The sequence below is a fragment of the Pan paniscus genome, chromosome 6, assembly GCF_029289425.2.
Source record: "Pan paniscus chromosome 6, NHGRI_mPanPan1-v2.0_pri, whole genome shotgun sequence".
Classification (NCBI taxonomy): Eukaryota; Metazoa; Chordata; class Mammalia; order Primates; family Hominidae; genus Pan; species Pan paniscus.
Genome location: NC_073255.2, coordinates 160,805,732 through 160,822,522, shown reverse-complemented (window position 1 = coordinate 160,822,522; position 16,791 = coordinate 160,805,732). Strand labels below are relative to the sequence as shown.

Genomic DNA, 16,791 nt, shown 5'->3' with positions numbered 1-16,791 from the left:
AAAATATTTGTAAACAGTTCATCTGACTAGGGACTAATATCCAGAATATATAAGGAACTCAAACAACTCAACAGTAAAAAACCAAATAATCCCATTTTAAAAATGGGCACTCCAACCTTGGTTTGCATCTTGACCCTAGCCTTTGTTTTCTAGTGGTTTACTTTGGGAAAGTTGGTCAGAGTAAGGTCTCAGTTTCTTCAGATAATAACAGTGTCACCATCACAGGGTATTATGGAGATTAAATGAGAAAATGCCTATAATTTCTTAACACAGGCCTGGCCCAGAGCAAGTAATCAAAAAATATGAGCTGAAATAAAAATAACAACAATACTAGCATATGGTGCTTACTATGTACCAAGTACTGATCAAAGAGCTTACACATATGAATTCATTTCATTCTCACACAGATGAGGAAACAAAGGCACGGACAAGTTATGTAACCTGCTCAAGCTTACACAGCCAATGAATGATGGGCCTAGAAGTCAAACTCAGGTAGTCTGGCTCTAGAAACCATATTTTCAAACTATTAGACATACTATCTCTCTCTATTATTATCCATTGTTAAAGACACTGCCCTTATCTTTTTCTTGAGCTTTGAAATCACATGGCTTTGAAAAAAAAAATTGTCAAGATACCCTACAGGCACCTCAAATACAACATGCTCAAAACCTAATCCCCCAAACCTGCTTCTCCACCTGTGCTCCTTTCTCAGGACTCGATGACATTGTCCTAACAAGGAACTTAGTGTCAGATTGAGGTTAGGAGGCAAGACTTTACTCCAGACCAGATTGAATATTGGCTGAAACATGAAAGAGGCACCAAAAGCAATTCTCCATAAGACACGCCTGCCAGCGTCATGACAGTTTTCAATTGCCATGGCAACACCTGGAAGTTGCCTTCTCTTTCCATGCCAATAGCTCAGAAGTTACCACCCCTTTTCTAGAAATTTCTGAATAACCTGCTCTCAGTTTGCATATAATTATAAGTGGGTGTATATATGACTGCAGAACTGCCCCTCAGCAGCTACTCTCAAGCCCTGCTCTGCAGCAGCAGTCATGAAGCTCTAACACTGCCACCTCAGTAAAGCTGTTTTCTTCTGCCTCTGGGTCACTCTTGAATTCTTTCCTGAGCAAAGCCAAGAACCTTCCTAGGCTAAGCCCCAATTTTGGGGCTTATCTTCCCTGCAAAAAATTAGGTTCCTTGCTTTCCCTTGACCCTCCCGCATCCAATCATCCAAGTATTGATTTCTAATTCTATCCTTTTCTCTCTATCCCTAATACTTTCCTAATTCAAGACTTTATCCTCCCTGGCCTAGATAATGGCAATAGCCTTCTAACTAGTTTTCCTGCCTCCAGACTCAAAGACCCAATTTCTCCACAATGTACTTTCTCTGCAGATTTAAAACACAAATCTGACCATTTCAATCCAGGCTAAAGGATTAACTGCTGTTTCACTAACATCACCCAGAAGACACTTCATATCTGACACCTACCTTTCCAGCCCCAAATCCCATCTTCCACCACATCCCCCTTCCTTCTTGCATTTTAGCAGTCTCCAGAGGCTCTCACACTCTCCCCATCTCTCTCACACACACATGCATACACCCACACATGTGCACACATGCACACACACACGCACATACACCATGCTGTTTCACAAATACTATATTGGAGTCTACTTTTTAAAATTATCAGCATACCTACTAAGAATATATAAAACAATCACAGGGAATATATAATCACTTGATTTCCTACCCTACCATTTCCCTCACTGACAAAATAACCACAAAATTAATTTACTTGTAGAAAAAAAGTTTAAATCAGTTTTATAAGTACATTTTTAAAATTATCTTTCAAGGACACAGAAGAACTTGCAGACAATCACAAAACAGCAACATTATGCATATAGGTTTTTTTAGCATTGTAATACCAGATTTATCTGAAATATAAGCTGACTGATTTCCTTCAGGATACTTACTGTGACTAGCACTGTGACTAGCTATTATTTCTGTTTGCTGAAACAAAAAGGCTTCAAGGACACAGAAATATTACTGTTGAAGAAGCACAGGGGACTTGATGCCATTATCTTACTGCCCCCTGCTGCCATTATTGTATGTTATAAACGAGGCCCAGGAAATTCTAAAGTGATGCAAACTTCTAATAACCTAAGCTTCCTCTTTTCTCAATTGCCAGTGTCTCCTTTAATCCATAAAAGCCATATTGAAAGTATATAAATAATTAACAGACGGCCCTTGATAACCTATTCCCTACGATATAGCACTCAGAAAAAAATTGTATTTTTTTTGCTTCAACCTTTAAGTTCCAGGGTATATGTGCAGGATGTGCAGGTTTGTTACATAGGTAGATGTGTGCCATGGTCGTTTGCTGCACAGATCAATCCATCACCTGGGTATTAAGTCCAGCATCCATTAGCTATTCTTCTTAATGCTCTCCCCCTATACAGGCCCAGTGTGTGTTGTTTTTCCCAGTGTGTCCATGTGTTCTTATTGTTCAGCTCCCATTTGTAAGAAGAACATGTGGTGTTTGGTTTTCTGTTACTGTGTTAGTTTGCTGAGGATAACAGCTTCCAGCTCCATCCATGTCCCTGCAAAGGACATAATCTCATTCTTTTTTATAGCTTCATAGTATTCCATGGTGTATATGTACCACATTTTCTTTATCTAGTCTATCATTGATAGGCATTTAGGTTGATTACGTCTTTGCTATTGTGAATAAGGCTGCAATGAACGTACATGTGCATGTGTCTTTATAATAGAATGATTTATATTCCTTTGGATATATACCCAGTAATGGGATTGCTGGGTCAAATATTATTTCTGTTTCTAGATCTTTGAGGAATAGCCACATTGTCTTTCGCAGTGGTTGAACTAATTTGCACACTCCCCAACAGTGTAAACGTGTTCCTTTTTCTCTGCAACCTCACCAGCATCTGTTGTTTCTTGACTTTTTAATAATTGCCATTCTGACTGGTGTGAGGTGGTATCTCATTATGGTTTTGATTTTCGTTTCTCTAATGATCAGTGATGTTGAGCTTTTTTTCATTTGTTTGTTGGCCACATGAATGTCTTCTTTCAAGAAATATCTGTTCATATCCTTTGCCCACTTCTTAATGGGGTTGTTTGTTTTTTACTTGTGTATTTGTGTAAGTTCCTTGTAGACTATGGATATTAGATCTTTGTCAGATGGTCAGATTACAAAACTTTTCTCCCATTCTGCTAGGTTGTTCCTTTGATGATAGTTTCTTTTGCTGTTCAGAAGCTCTTTAGTTTAATTAGATCGCATTTGTCAATATTGTTAAAATGGCCATATCGCCCAAAGTAATTTATAGATGCAATGTTATTCCCATTAAACTATCATTGACATTTGTCACAGAATTAGAAAAAACTATTTTAAAATTCACAAGGAATGGAAAAAGAGCCCAAACAGGCAAGACAATCCTAAACAAAAAGAGCGAAGCTGGAGGCAATACCCTATCTGATTTCAAACTATACAACAAGGCTACAGTAACCAAAATAGCATTGTACTGGTACAAAATAAACACATAGATCAATGGAACGGAATAGAGAACTCAGAAATAAGACCACGCATCTGCAACCATCTGATCTTCAACAAACCTGACAAAAATTAGCAATGGGGAAAGGATTCCCTATTTCATAAATGGTACTGGGAGAACTGGGTAGCCATATGTAGAAAATTGAAACTGACCCCCTTCCTTATACTTTATACAAAAATTAACTTAAGATGAATTAAAGACTTACATGTAAAACCCAAAACTATAAAAACCCTAGAAGAAAATCTAGACAATACCATTCAGGGCATAGGCAAGGGCAAAGATATCATGACGAAAATGCCAAAAGCGATTGCAACAAAAGAAAAATTCTTCATGATGGATGGATACCCATGGTCAGAAGCTATTCTGAAGCCTGGAGTGAAAAGGAATAGGAACTAGTTCCCTTGTGTTATAATGTTACTTGACTTCACATCCTTGCAGGAGCAGTATTGCATAATGGTGGAATACACAGGCTTGGGAGTCAAAGCCACCCACTCCGATCTTCTTTCAGCTTCTAGGACTTATTAGCTGTCTGACCCAGGGCAAGTCACTTATCTAAGGTGTAGTTATTTCAACTGGAAAAAAATAATTAAATGAGAAGTTGTATGTAAAGCATATGATTGTTGTATAATAAACAGAAGCTCTTCTTATTTATGAAGAATTGTGAAGTGGTGATTAACAATTTCAGTCAGACTAATTGTCAGCATCATGTGGAAACAGAACATCACTAAAAGTATTTGTCACTAAAGTCAACTCTAACTATTCAAGGATTAAGGTTTCCTACAGGATACAAAAATTATATATTTATTTTTGGCTGCTCAGCCCTTAAAAACATTTGTATAATACATATTACAGTTTTAACGGTTTTTCCTGCTTTTACAAAGTGATAAGCACAGTATATTAAACCCAGAAATGTCTTTACCTCCAGTCTTTAATTAAAACCTAGTAGTGCCGCATGTGGTGGGTCACACCTGTGGTCACACCTGCACTTTCAGCTACTAAGGAGGCTGAGGCGGGAGGATCAGTTGAACTCAGGAGTTTAAGGTTACAATGAGCTATCACCATGCTAGTGCATCCCAGCCTAAGCAACAGAGTCAAATGGCAAGATACCTTGTCTCTTAAAAACTAAAAATTTTTAAAAAGTCAAAAATTTAAAACCTAGCAGAGAAAAATAAAATTATTTATAATGATATAGTCTAAAAATTACATAATTGTATATTTATCCTTTTCCTTATATCTATTATCTAGGATTAGCAAATTAGAATAAAAGAAGTGATATGTGATACATAATAAAAATTATGTATTCCACCTACTACTTTGAGGTTTATTATTAAATATATCCTGTATTGAAATGATTAGAAACCAAATAAATGAGCAAAGTTATATTAGCATAATGTTTTAAACATTTATAGAGTCTAATTACAGATGTAATGCATCAGTGATAATATAAAGACCTTCATGGAGGTCCCAATATTTTTCTGATAATTGACATGTACATCTAATATAGTATTTTTAAAAAATGGCACATAGTGCTTAAATTAGATAAATTGTAGTTTTCAGTCAAATTAAAGATGTTATAAATACATTTTACTTAATATACTGTCTTATAAAATAAAAATATTAAGTCAATTTTATATTTCAAATATAAACCTTAAATCATTTAATAGAGGAAAAATTTTGGAAAATAGATACATTCTCCAAATAAATAATCATTGCTATGTATTGAGCACCTACCATTCTTATAACAAGCACTGTACTAGCTAACTTCTGTTTACTTTCTCTAGTCTTCTAAACAATTGACCTTCTATTTGAGGAAATAAACTCAGAGAGGTTAAGTAAGTTTCCCAAAGTCAGCAGCTTACAAATTGCTAAACTGGGATTAGCTTGCTCTTCTCCCTATATCCTGCTACCAAGAATTGGGCTTCCCATGAACAACTTTTGAATTGGGCTCATGAACTTTTGAATTTTATTTAAATGATATTTCTTATAAAAAAGTAATTTGCCAAAACTTTGTATAGCCTTATGCCCTTATAAAAGCAATGAGAGTCAGCAGATAGATGAATTTGTAATTCCTTGTAACTGATGTACTTTAAAAATATAATGATGATTATCATAGACAAATGCCACATATAAAATATAAAGAGATAAAAAATATCCTTTTTAATGCTAATCTTTGGTTCCTCTTTTCACACTATAATCTATTGGTATCTAAAAAACCATATCTTAAATTTTAGAAATGGCAACAGTCTACTAAAATCGAATTTAAGTATAAATGAGAAAACAAAGTTTACTCTGAAAAAAAATAAAAGATACCCATAATAAACTATGAAAAAAATGTCAACATTACTGATTAGAAACCAAGTTAAAACAAGATGTCATTTTCACCTATCAGGTGAACAATGACTGCAGAATTGTATAAAGACCAGTGTTGTTCATCTCTATTAGTGAGATCATTAATTGGAACAAAATTTTTTGAAAGATAATTTTGCAATATCTATCTAAATTAAAATGTATATACCCTTCACATCAGCAATTCCATTTCATCCTAGCAAAAGTATGCCAAGGTATATATGTACATGATATTAACTATAAAATTTTTGGTCGAGAAAAAAGTTTCCATAAAATAAATATTCACTAACAAGAACTTTCCTTTAAAATTGTCATATAGTGGTATCATGTCATGATGTGGTCAGTACAAAAATATACTGATATGGACAAACACCCAAAATATATTGCTATATGGAAAGCAAGTTATCAAAAATTATGGCACCAGAGCCCAATGTGTTATTTGTGTATATATACACACACATTTGCTTCCATATTATTAGCAAATTTACAGAATTATGTACAAAAAAACTGAAACCAGAAGTTGCCACTCGTAGAAGGAAGACAGAAGGAAACTTCTAGTTTTCCACTTAGTATTATTTCATAATGAGCAGCAATGACTTTATAGAATAAAAAAAATTTTACAACTCAAAATTGATCAAAGACTTAAATGTTAAGACCTGAAGCTATAAAACTACTGGAAGAAAATATTGAGAAAACACTTCAGGACATTGGTCAAGGCAAAGATTTTATGGGTAAAACTATAAAAGTACAGGTAACAAAAACAAAAATAGGCAAATGGGACTATAACAAACTAAAAAGCTTCTGCATGGCAAAGGAAAATCAATGAACAGAGTAAAGCAAAAATCTGTAGAATGGGAGAAAATATTTGGAAACTATGCATCTGACAATTGATTAATATATAAAATATACAAGAAACTCAAACAATTCAACAGCAAAAAACAACCTAATCAAAAAATTGCTGAAGGATTTGAGTAGACAGCTGTCAAAACATACAAGTGACCAAGGGGTCTATGAAAAAAATACTCATCTTTACTAATCATCAGGGAAACGCAAATCAAAACCACAATAAGATATCCTTCACCCCAGTTAGAATTGCTGTTATCAAAAGACAAAAAACAGCAAGCACTGGCAAGGATGTGGGAAAAGGGAACTCTTGGTGAGAATGTAAATTAGTCCAGCCATTATGAAAAGCAGTATGGAGGTTTCTTAGAAAACTAAAAATAGAACTACCATAGTGATATGCTTTGGCTGTGAGCCCACTCAAATCTCATCTTGATTTGTAGCTCCCATAATTCCCACGTGCTGTGGGAGGGATCCAGTGGGAGATCATTGAATCACGGTGACAGATTTCCCCCGTACTGTTCTCGTGGTAGTGAATAAGTCTCTCAAGATCTGATGATTTCATAAGGGGTTTCCCCTTTCCCTTGTCTCTCATTGTCTCTTGCTGCTACCGTGTAAGAAGTGGCTTTCGCCTTTCACCATGATTGTGAGGCCTCCCCAGCCATGCGGAACTAAGAGTCCATTAAACTTCTTTTCCTTTATAAATTACCTAGTCTTGGATACGTCTTAATCAGCAGCGTGAAAATGGACTAATACACATAGGATACAGCAATACACATAGGATACAGCAAAGGAAAAAAATCAGTATATCAAAGAGATATCTGCATCCCGTGTTTATTGCAGCACTATTCACAATGGCCAAGGTATGGAGTCAGTCTAAATGTCCATCAACAGATGAATGGATTAAAAAAATGTGGTATATATACACAACGGAATACTACTCAGTCATAAGAAAAATGGAGTCATTTTGTTTGTTGCAGCAACATGGATGGAACTAGAGGCCATTATCTTATGGGAAATAAGGCAAGCACAGAAAGACAAGCATCTCATGTTCTCACTCATATGTGAGAGCTAAAAAAATTGAAATCACAGAGAGAGGAATTATTGTTATGATTATTAGAGAGTAGGAAGGATGGGAGGAGAGAAGGATAGGGAGAGGCCAGATAATGGGTACAAAACAGCTAAAGGGGAGGAATAAATCCTAGTGTTCTATAGCACTGGGGGGTGACTATAATTAGCAATAACATTGCATATGTTCAAAAAGCTAGAAGAGAGAATCTTACATGTTCCCAACACAAAGAAATGTTTGAGGTACTGGTTATCCTTATTACCATGATCATTACACATTGTATGCATGTATCAAAATATTACTTTCTACCCCAGAAATATGTACAATTAGTACATGTCAACTAAAATTAAAAGAGAAAAAAATAAAAAAGATTTTAAGATAACATAATGTAAAAGACTATACAAGTGGTTCAATTTTAAAAACTTCAACCTTAAAAATGTGTAATAATTTTTTTAATTTTTAAAAAATGCATAATAATAATTTGAATTATTTTTATTGCTTTTTAGAGCTCAGTCTCATTTCAGATATTAAACAAAGCTTAAACATAAAGAAATGAGATCTGTAACAAGTAAAACATTTTCCTTTTTTTTCACGGAAAATGTAATGCCTCAAAAAAATTAAGATCCTAATGACTTGTGCCATAATTTGAGAGTACCTAGCCGAATGGATTTGGAATATGTGGTTTCATCTCTTTTTGTTTCTAGGGGGGTATGGGGAAAGGAAGGAGGCGGTAGTAATATTTGTACAGGTCAGACTAGGTAAGGAATTTAGGTACAACTGCTCTGCACTTTAAAAGAGAGTCGAAGGTTAATTGTATACACTGAAAGTATTCCTTTCGATCCTGTGCAAATTAGAGTCTTCAGTGGCACCAGAGAAAGCAAAAAACACTAATTCTTTTCCCTTATCTCTTCCCTCCTTTTGTTTTCTTCTTTTCCACCCAAACTTTTTCCTTCTCCCTCTCTCTCTTGATTCTGAGCAGAGGAGAAATAGAAATATCCAAGCACTCTACATGTTATTGATGGCTTGTATTGAAAGGGTTTTCACTTTCGAGTTCTTAAACATTCTATATCAAGTTTTATTTTATCAAAATGTCAGTATCTTGTGCAGAATGATAGTGTTAAAACAATCCTGGCAGTTTTGCAAGTGAAACAGATAATATGAGTTTCTGTACTCTAAACTGCAGAATTTACATAAGCTATTGACTCCTGGAATACAAATCCCTGAACTCATGGTTGAGAATTCATACAATATAGCAGTGTTTGTCAAGTTCAAAGAAAATCATCATTTCCTAGGTATAGTTATTCAGAAAGAACTTTCCAAAAATGATCTTTCAACAAGAGCTGTTCTTTTCAAAGATTTAATTAGTCGAAAAAGCACACTTTAAGATGGACATATTGTTCATTTCAGCTAACCTGCGCAATTACAAACTCGCTACAGAAGAAATGATAAGAAACAAAATACTAACAATGAACATTGTGGCAGATAGTGTGGAGGGTGAAGCATTGTAGAAAATTTGAGATTCTTCTGTCTCCATGGGAGGTTTTAGAAAAGCATCTATACAGACACCATCAGCAATACACACATCAACAGCATCAGTGTCTTTTACATCAGCTTTCTCCTTACAACTCAAGGTGCTATAACAGCTGCAATAAAATTTTTCAGAAAATTGCTCCAGGTCTTCAAGTGTCGGTTTTCCACGTACTGTGAACTTTCCACCTTTCTCAAGTTGAATAGCAAAATTATCTGGGTTGAGGTGAAGATAGTCACTTGAATTCCAGTTTTTCCTTATACACACTCCTTGCTCCTGGCAAAGCACTTGGCTACACATTTTGGCTGCTAGTGTGACGTTGATTATGTAAGGATTCAGTATAGTCTCCATGTAATTGTCTAGGAGCAAGCAAGATTTCTGTAAAATTATTATAAGACAGTCAGAATATCAAAGGACAAGTTAGTTCAAATGTGAATTAATTTAGTGTATTAAGCAATTTTTTTTACAGAAGAATGAAAACCAGAGATAGCAAGAAGTAGAAGATAATTTCTTTTTTACCTTAACCAACAAGATTATTCCAACTGCTTTTTGTAAGACTTATAAGTTTCACATGCCACTTCATTCCACTGAATAATTGACTAATTGAGGCTTAGTATTCCTTACCCTTGCTCGTCCTCTGTAATTCATAACATAATCAGGGGATAGAATGCTACAGCTGTTAAAGTGTGTTAGAGTATGTTCTCTAGGACATTTGCCCTGATTGGAGTCCCAGTTCCATTGGTGACTAGCTGTAGGAACTTGGGAATTTCTTAAGCTTTCTTAGTTTCCTATCTGGGTGACTTTGGGCAAATTGATTAACTTGATTATGCTTCAGCTTTATCATCTGGAAAATAAGGATAATTATGATGCCTACCTCATAAAGTTGTTATAAAAATAGATAAAAAAGAAAAATACATATAAATGTGCATAACACAGGGGCCTACCATATCTTCAGTTGACCCTCAATAAATTATAAATAAATGTAAGAAGCACCACATTTGTCAGACAATTTTTTTTTTTCCTGAGACAAAGTCTCACTCTGTTGCCCAGGCTGGAGTACAGTGGTGCAGTCTTGGCTCACTGCACCTTTGATCTCCTGGGTTCAAGCAATCCTCCTGCCTTGGCCCCCTGAGTAGCTGGAACTATAGGCACATGCCACCAGATCTGTCTAATTTTGGTTTTCTTTTGTGGTAGAAGTGAGGTCTTACTATGTTGCCCAGGCTGGTCTTGAACTCTTGGGCTCAAGCAATCCTCCCACCCCATCCTTCCACAGTGTTGGGATTACAGGCGTGATCCACCATGCCTCACCTGCCAGACAAGTTTAAATAGCATGGAAAAGGATGGCTTATAAATTGCTGGCTCGAATACATTAAACGGGTTCAACTGACTATACTTTCTATTAAATGTTATATATAGTCAAGTTATGGGTAAATAATGACAACTCTTTTACAAATTTGGCAGAGTATGAGTGATGACTAACTAAAATGATTCCTCTTCATCTTGAGACTGGTATGTTCTAAACCCTGGACACTGTCCTTTGAGAAATATTGAAGTTGATCACTTTTTTTCATAATCAACAGTTCCATTGAGTGAGGTAGTTGTGCTAATCCTTTATCAGGCCAAAGGAAGTGGCAGTGGTAGATATGCAGGCATGTGAAGGAATCTTGGCAGCTTCCATCTGAATATATTTCTTTTCATCTTCCTTGAGATGATGCCATCTATTGTTGGCAGAATAACTGATACCCAAAAATGTCTGCATCCTAATTCCCTGGAACCTGTGACAATGTGAACTTACGTGGCAAAAGAGACTTTGCAGATGTGATTAAGGAATGGATCTTCAGAAGGGGAGATTATCCTGAATTATCAAAATGGACTCAATGTAATTACATGAGTCCTTGAAAGTATAGAAACTTTTCAAGCTGGGTTAGAAAGATAAAGTGAAGGAAGGAGAGATTCAAAGTGTAAGAGAGATTCAACCCACCTTGGCTGACTTTAAGAAAGAAGAGGGCCATGAGCTAAGGAATGTACTGGCCTCTAAAAGCTGGAAATAGCCATTTGCCAGTAGCCAGCCAGATAATGGGGATCTCATTGCTATAAGCACAAGAAAGTGAATCTGCCAACAACCCAAATGAGAAAGTATCTTCTCCTAGAAAGGAATTCAGCCCTGCTGTCACTTTGATTTTATTCCATTGAAACCCATATTGGACTTCTTCTGATCTGAGAACTACAAGATAACAAATTTCTTCTGTTTTTTTAACCCACTAAGTCTGTTGTAATTTTTATGAAAGCAATAGAAAACTAATACACCATCCATCTTCGTAACAATCCAATATTTTTGAATGGTGTTTTGAATGAAATTCAACTTCTTCTCTTGACTTGTGCACAGTGTGACATTGTATAACCCTTTCTTCCTCTTGTACAACCTTCCCACATCCATTCTACCTTAGATATAGTAGCTATTTCACTAGCACGGCAGGTTCATTTCAAACTGCATTTACTGTTCCCACTGCTTGGAATGGTCTTTCCTCTAATTTTTAACACAATTGACTTCATCTTGTCATTCAGATGGCAGCTTTAAATTAGACAATGCCCTTCTCTGATAACTTCCTTGTTAAACTCTCCATATCTCTGTTTTAATTCTCTGTATAGCACTTACCATATCAAATATGTCTCTTACTTGTGTACTTTTTAAGTACTCATAAGTTCCAAGAGTACATAGACTTTGTCAATATTCTTCAACACTATGTTCCCAATATAAGGGACATGAGAGTTTATACCAAGTTCAAATAACATTGCAGTTGCTTTCTCAACTCCACAGAGATAAGGGTTACACAAAGAGTAGTAAAAGGATGAGAATGGCTTGAGAATCATTAACCTGCCTACTTTGTAGTCTATGGAAATACATTAAAATTGGCTCTCTAATAGGTAAGACCTGGTTCTTATCATTTGTATATATATCCATAGTGTAAATACTCCTGCCATGGCCAATTTCAAGCTACCTCCCAAACATTACTGAATGCAGATCTGGGAATCAAGTACACCACCATTACACATTATGGTACCGTGGTGTGAAGTAGCACATTATTACATAGTATTTCCATTTATAAAGATGCAAAAGATGTAAATAATCTCAAGAGCATGGATCATGGTAAAATGAGGTAAAATAATTGGTATATTGAAATGTGTCACCTGTTTTTAACATAATTTTTTATTGTAAGTTTTTATCATTTAATTTTTAATAATGGCAGTGATTAACAACTGGTTCACAAAATCCCTGAATATTTAACAATTAGGTCTCAGCTGGGAGCAGTAGGGCTGGCTCTGTCACACCACCAGATATAATAAAATGGAACGAAAAGAAATGGCTCATTTGCATTTGTTTTATGTCAGTTCCAGTAACTGCAAGTAAACTTGCAATTATTGGTTTCTTAAGTTGTCAATGAATCAGAGAAAACATGACATGTAATCCATGACTATAGATTACAAATGGCATAGAAAAAAGGGGAAGTAATGATAGATCTATTATTTAAAATGATCAGAAGTTGAGAAAGATAGCAGAAATATATACAACAGAGTCTATAGGGAACAATTTTGGGACAATGCCATTAAGGAGAAAATAATCATATAAAAGTTGAAGGACTGTCTCTGGTATGGATAATACTGAAGATGATTTGAGAGACATAGTAGTAGAATTTGAATCTAAGCTTAAAGTGCCATTAAAAAACAAGCATGACAGTTAAATAGTATGTCATGTCATCCTATTCATTGAGGAATGCCTGATTCACTCCTCCTCAGAGTAAGAGTGGAGCTTTCAGTTTTTTTAAAAAGAAAAGAAAATAGTATGGAGAACTTATAAATATTTATAAGTTTTTAAATAATAGGACATTTGAGAAGGGAGTTTATGGATTTGGGGAAACAACTAATAAAAATTAAGAATTTACTAAAGAAAATTATCATTTTACAATGATTTTCTGACACATAAAATACTTTACCAAGGGCCATATACCTTCTTCTGAACTTATATTTTCTGTTATTTCTTTATATTAGAGATCAAATTAAAGACAAAAGAGTTATGCAAAATAGGCAGATGGGCTCAGATTACCTTAAAAAATTCTCATAAATGTAACTGCTGTTGAGTATTTTTAAATAAAGACTATGTCATGTCTATTCTATCCAAAGAATAAGAGATGAATATAATGCTTCTCAAAGGCTTTCTTAGACTACTAGAGTATAGACTATTCGCTGAGGTCCTAAGATAGGACCCCTGGGCCATGAGCTTCATCTGGCATTCTTCATGGCATGTTCATCATTGGTATTTCCACAACCACCAGAGAAGAAAAAATTCAGCTTCAACTCAGCAATGTCCATACAACAGCTTTCCTATTGAGTCAAGAAGGTTGATGAGGTGGGGGATAAAGATCTGATATAGAGAATTAAACAAGAGTAAAGGAACAAGGACCTATCTTCTGACACAAAACACCATGCCATAAAATTGAGATTGTAGTCCTGTTTTTGCTTCTTAATAGTCATGTAGCCTAGAGAAATTCAATTATTCACTAAATTTCTATTTCCCCACTGGAAAATGGGTATACTATTTTCTGCCTTACAACCACCACACAAATGTATTTTGATTCAGCCAGTATTAACTGAGCACCTATTAGTACATGCCAAGCATAGTACTACTTATTTTCTTATTTAATACCAAAACAATCCCCAAAAACATTAAACATAGAAACATTTTCACCTATTTTCTACCAATTCAACTTACCATACTTCGCATTATACTGAGGGTTCCCCATATTACAATTCCAGAAGCACCCAGAGCAACAGTTTCGCCAAATGTATACACAAGTTCATCCTGGAAAATGTGACAGAAAGAGTTAGCAGATAAAAATGAAATGAAAGTGCTATACATTGGACAGCAACACAAAAGCTAAGCATGCTGACCCAATAATAATAATTTTAATATTTCCCCACTATTTCTATCTCTTACACAGCCATTGCCTTACTATAAAACAAATAAGATACTATTATTGTTTCAATCACTTCTATTGAAAAGAGACGAGGCCTAAGAAAGAAAAAAAAAAGAAACTGAGTTCCTACACTGTCTATACTACCTAATTCTCCCGGCTTACTAAGAGATAAAGAGATTACATTAAAGATTAAGCGTATTCTTGTTTTGCATTCATATAATAATGTAGATCTACTTGTGTACACATTCCTGACTAATATTAAAAGCTAGATTTCACTCCCTTCAAAAATAATATTAAATTTCAATCAACATCTTTTGTGAATTTCATTTCCTAGCCCTCATACCCTGATTTACTTACTTGAGAAAGGAATTTCAAAACTTGATCAGTAAAAACTATGCGGGTATATACAAAAACCGGAAGTGGACTTTTTGCATCAGGTATTTTGGAAACTCTGATGGCTTCCCGAACTCGATTGCGCACATAGAGTGTAGCAGCTACAGGAGACTGCTGAGTGTTCAAATAAATGGATGGGTAAAGGGCAGTGCTTTCATTCCACAACCAGCTGAGATCATCATTTCTTTTTATTTCTACATTGAAGCAACTTCCATTGTAACCAGGTTTCTTATAGTGATGGTTGTAACAATCCGGAAAAAGATAATAACCCCACAAGTGATTTGGCCGAAGTAATTTTCCCAATTTTATAGTCTCTACCAGGAAATCCTTCCCTGCCTTTTCAAATTCTTGTTTTGCTTTCTCAGTGGCCTCTGTGAGATTAAGTTGTACATTTTGTTGCTGAACCAATTCAATAGACCTATTCTTGTAAATATCTTTAGGTTTCCAGTTTCTTGCCCAAGTGGGTCTCCATTCTTCCCAGTCAATAACAGCCATTCCCAAATTGTCTACTGGCATATAAAATGTAATGTCTTTCTTAGCTTTGTCCAGATGGTCTTGTAAGGAAATCTTCTGGGGGATTCCTCCATTCACAGTTACTCCTGTGATTGAATCTATGTAAGGATAGTAGCCAAGTCTATCAACATAAAATATTGTAACATCTTGCCCAGTGACGTTTATTCGGGGGCTTCCTATGAAAGAGAAGAGGCTCATATCTAGTGGCTCATCAAATTTTCCAAGACAAAATTCACTTGGGGCATTCCAGGCCCAGAGGAAAGGCACATTTGGAATAACAGGAGGTGCTCTGAAATTGAGAGTCAAGCAACATGGAATCAGAAGGAAGGTGAAAACTATCTGGGATACTCCACTTGATTTAACAAAGCTTCCGAAAAAGATGTGCTTGAATTTTAGCACTCCCATTGTAAAGAGTAATTACTATGAAAACATTTATTTCTTCCTACACACTTTGGTTTACCCAATATCTGATGCAAAGTATGAGCACAGATGAAAGGGAATGGAATGAATTCACTTTGATGGATAAAGAGGTATAATGATTAAGTTACATTTAAATATTATTATTCTTGTTTCATGTTTCAGGATTGTTTTTCAAGTTGCATCACCTATAACTGAAAAAGAAATACAGAATACATTGTTATGATGCATTTCATAATAAAGAATGTAAGCTTCACCAAGTTCTCAACTTTAAGTGCAGGGGGTTTAATTTCATTTTAGAAGATGGAGGACCTACTCCTGTGTTTGAATCTATGAAATTATTTCCTCTCATGTATGATACAAACTCTATACTAGTTAACACTTTTCTCATCTTCCCAAATCACTACTGGGCCTACAGAGAGGAGAATGTAGCTATTTTCCTTTTGCCTTTCTGGTTGTACAGAATGCTGTACCAAGCAATGCCTTAGCAAAAGCCCATTGAAGGAAAATAAATTCCAAGTTGATCCTCTCATTCTGTTTCTTGCTTCTTGAAAGACCACTTTCTAGCGGTCTGCCATATACTAAAACAACCTTTCATAGAATTGTGAAATTTCATTTTTCTCTTTCTTTCTTTTTTTCTCTTTTTTTGCTTTTTTTTTTTTCGAAGGGGAGCAAACTCACTTCTGCCAGAAGTAGTAAATCAACAGTTTGGTTGAATTTATTGAATCAACCAAAAACTTCTACCAAACAAGCTAAAAGGCTCCTTGGTACGCTGCTCGATCACATCTTACAATAATGTACTCCCATGCCTAAAGTTAATAAAACATTTTACTACTTTGTATTTTCTACTAAAAGGATCAGTTCTAGCCTAACTTAAGAAAAGCAATATATAGATTTTCATCTTTTTATAGCATTTGATAAGTAAGATTGTGTTGTGATTCTGATCGTGACAAAGTGAAGTGTTGTAGCACATACTTTAGCTGTATTAAACCACAAAAGTGGTACAATAAAATGGTCTGGGCAAAGGTCAAGAAATTAAATTATGTATACACTCAGCATTTAGTATTTGCAAAAATTACCTGCAAGAAGATATAGTTAAATGTTCTGTGATTCTAGGAGGGAATTGGAAACTTTCTTTT

General features: G+C 35.1%; 1 protein-coding gene across 14 annotated transcripts in view; it reads right to left on the bottom strand.

Moving 5' to 3' along the window:
* Window positions 1–9,161: 9,161 nt before the first annotated feature.
* Window positions 9,162–16,791, bottom strand: part of SPAM1 (sperm adhesion molecule 1) — a 41,904-nt gene continuing 34,274 nt past the window's right edge. For 6 of the 14 annotated variants that reach the window (XM_055115353.1, XM_055115355.1, XM_055115351.1 and 3 more), the window contains 3 exons: window positions 14,687–15,846; window positions 14,125–14,214; window positions 9,179–9,734 (listed from right to left, as the gene is read on the bottom strand). In XM_055115353.1, the coding sequence (XP_054971328.1) occupies window positions 9,249–9,734; window positions 14,125–14,214; window positions 14,687–15,640 (1,530 nt within the window). In that variant the 5' untranslated portion in view covers window positions 15,641–15,846 and the 3' untranslated portion in view covers window positions 9,179–9,248. Of the gene's footprint in view, window positions 9,735–14,124; window positions 14,215–14,686; window positions 15,847–16,791 lie in introns of all 14 variants that reach the window. The other 8 variants (XM_003815455.5, XM_055115350.2, XM_055115349.2 and 5 more) reach the window with 4 other exon arrangements.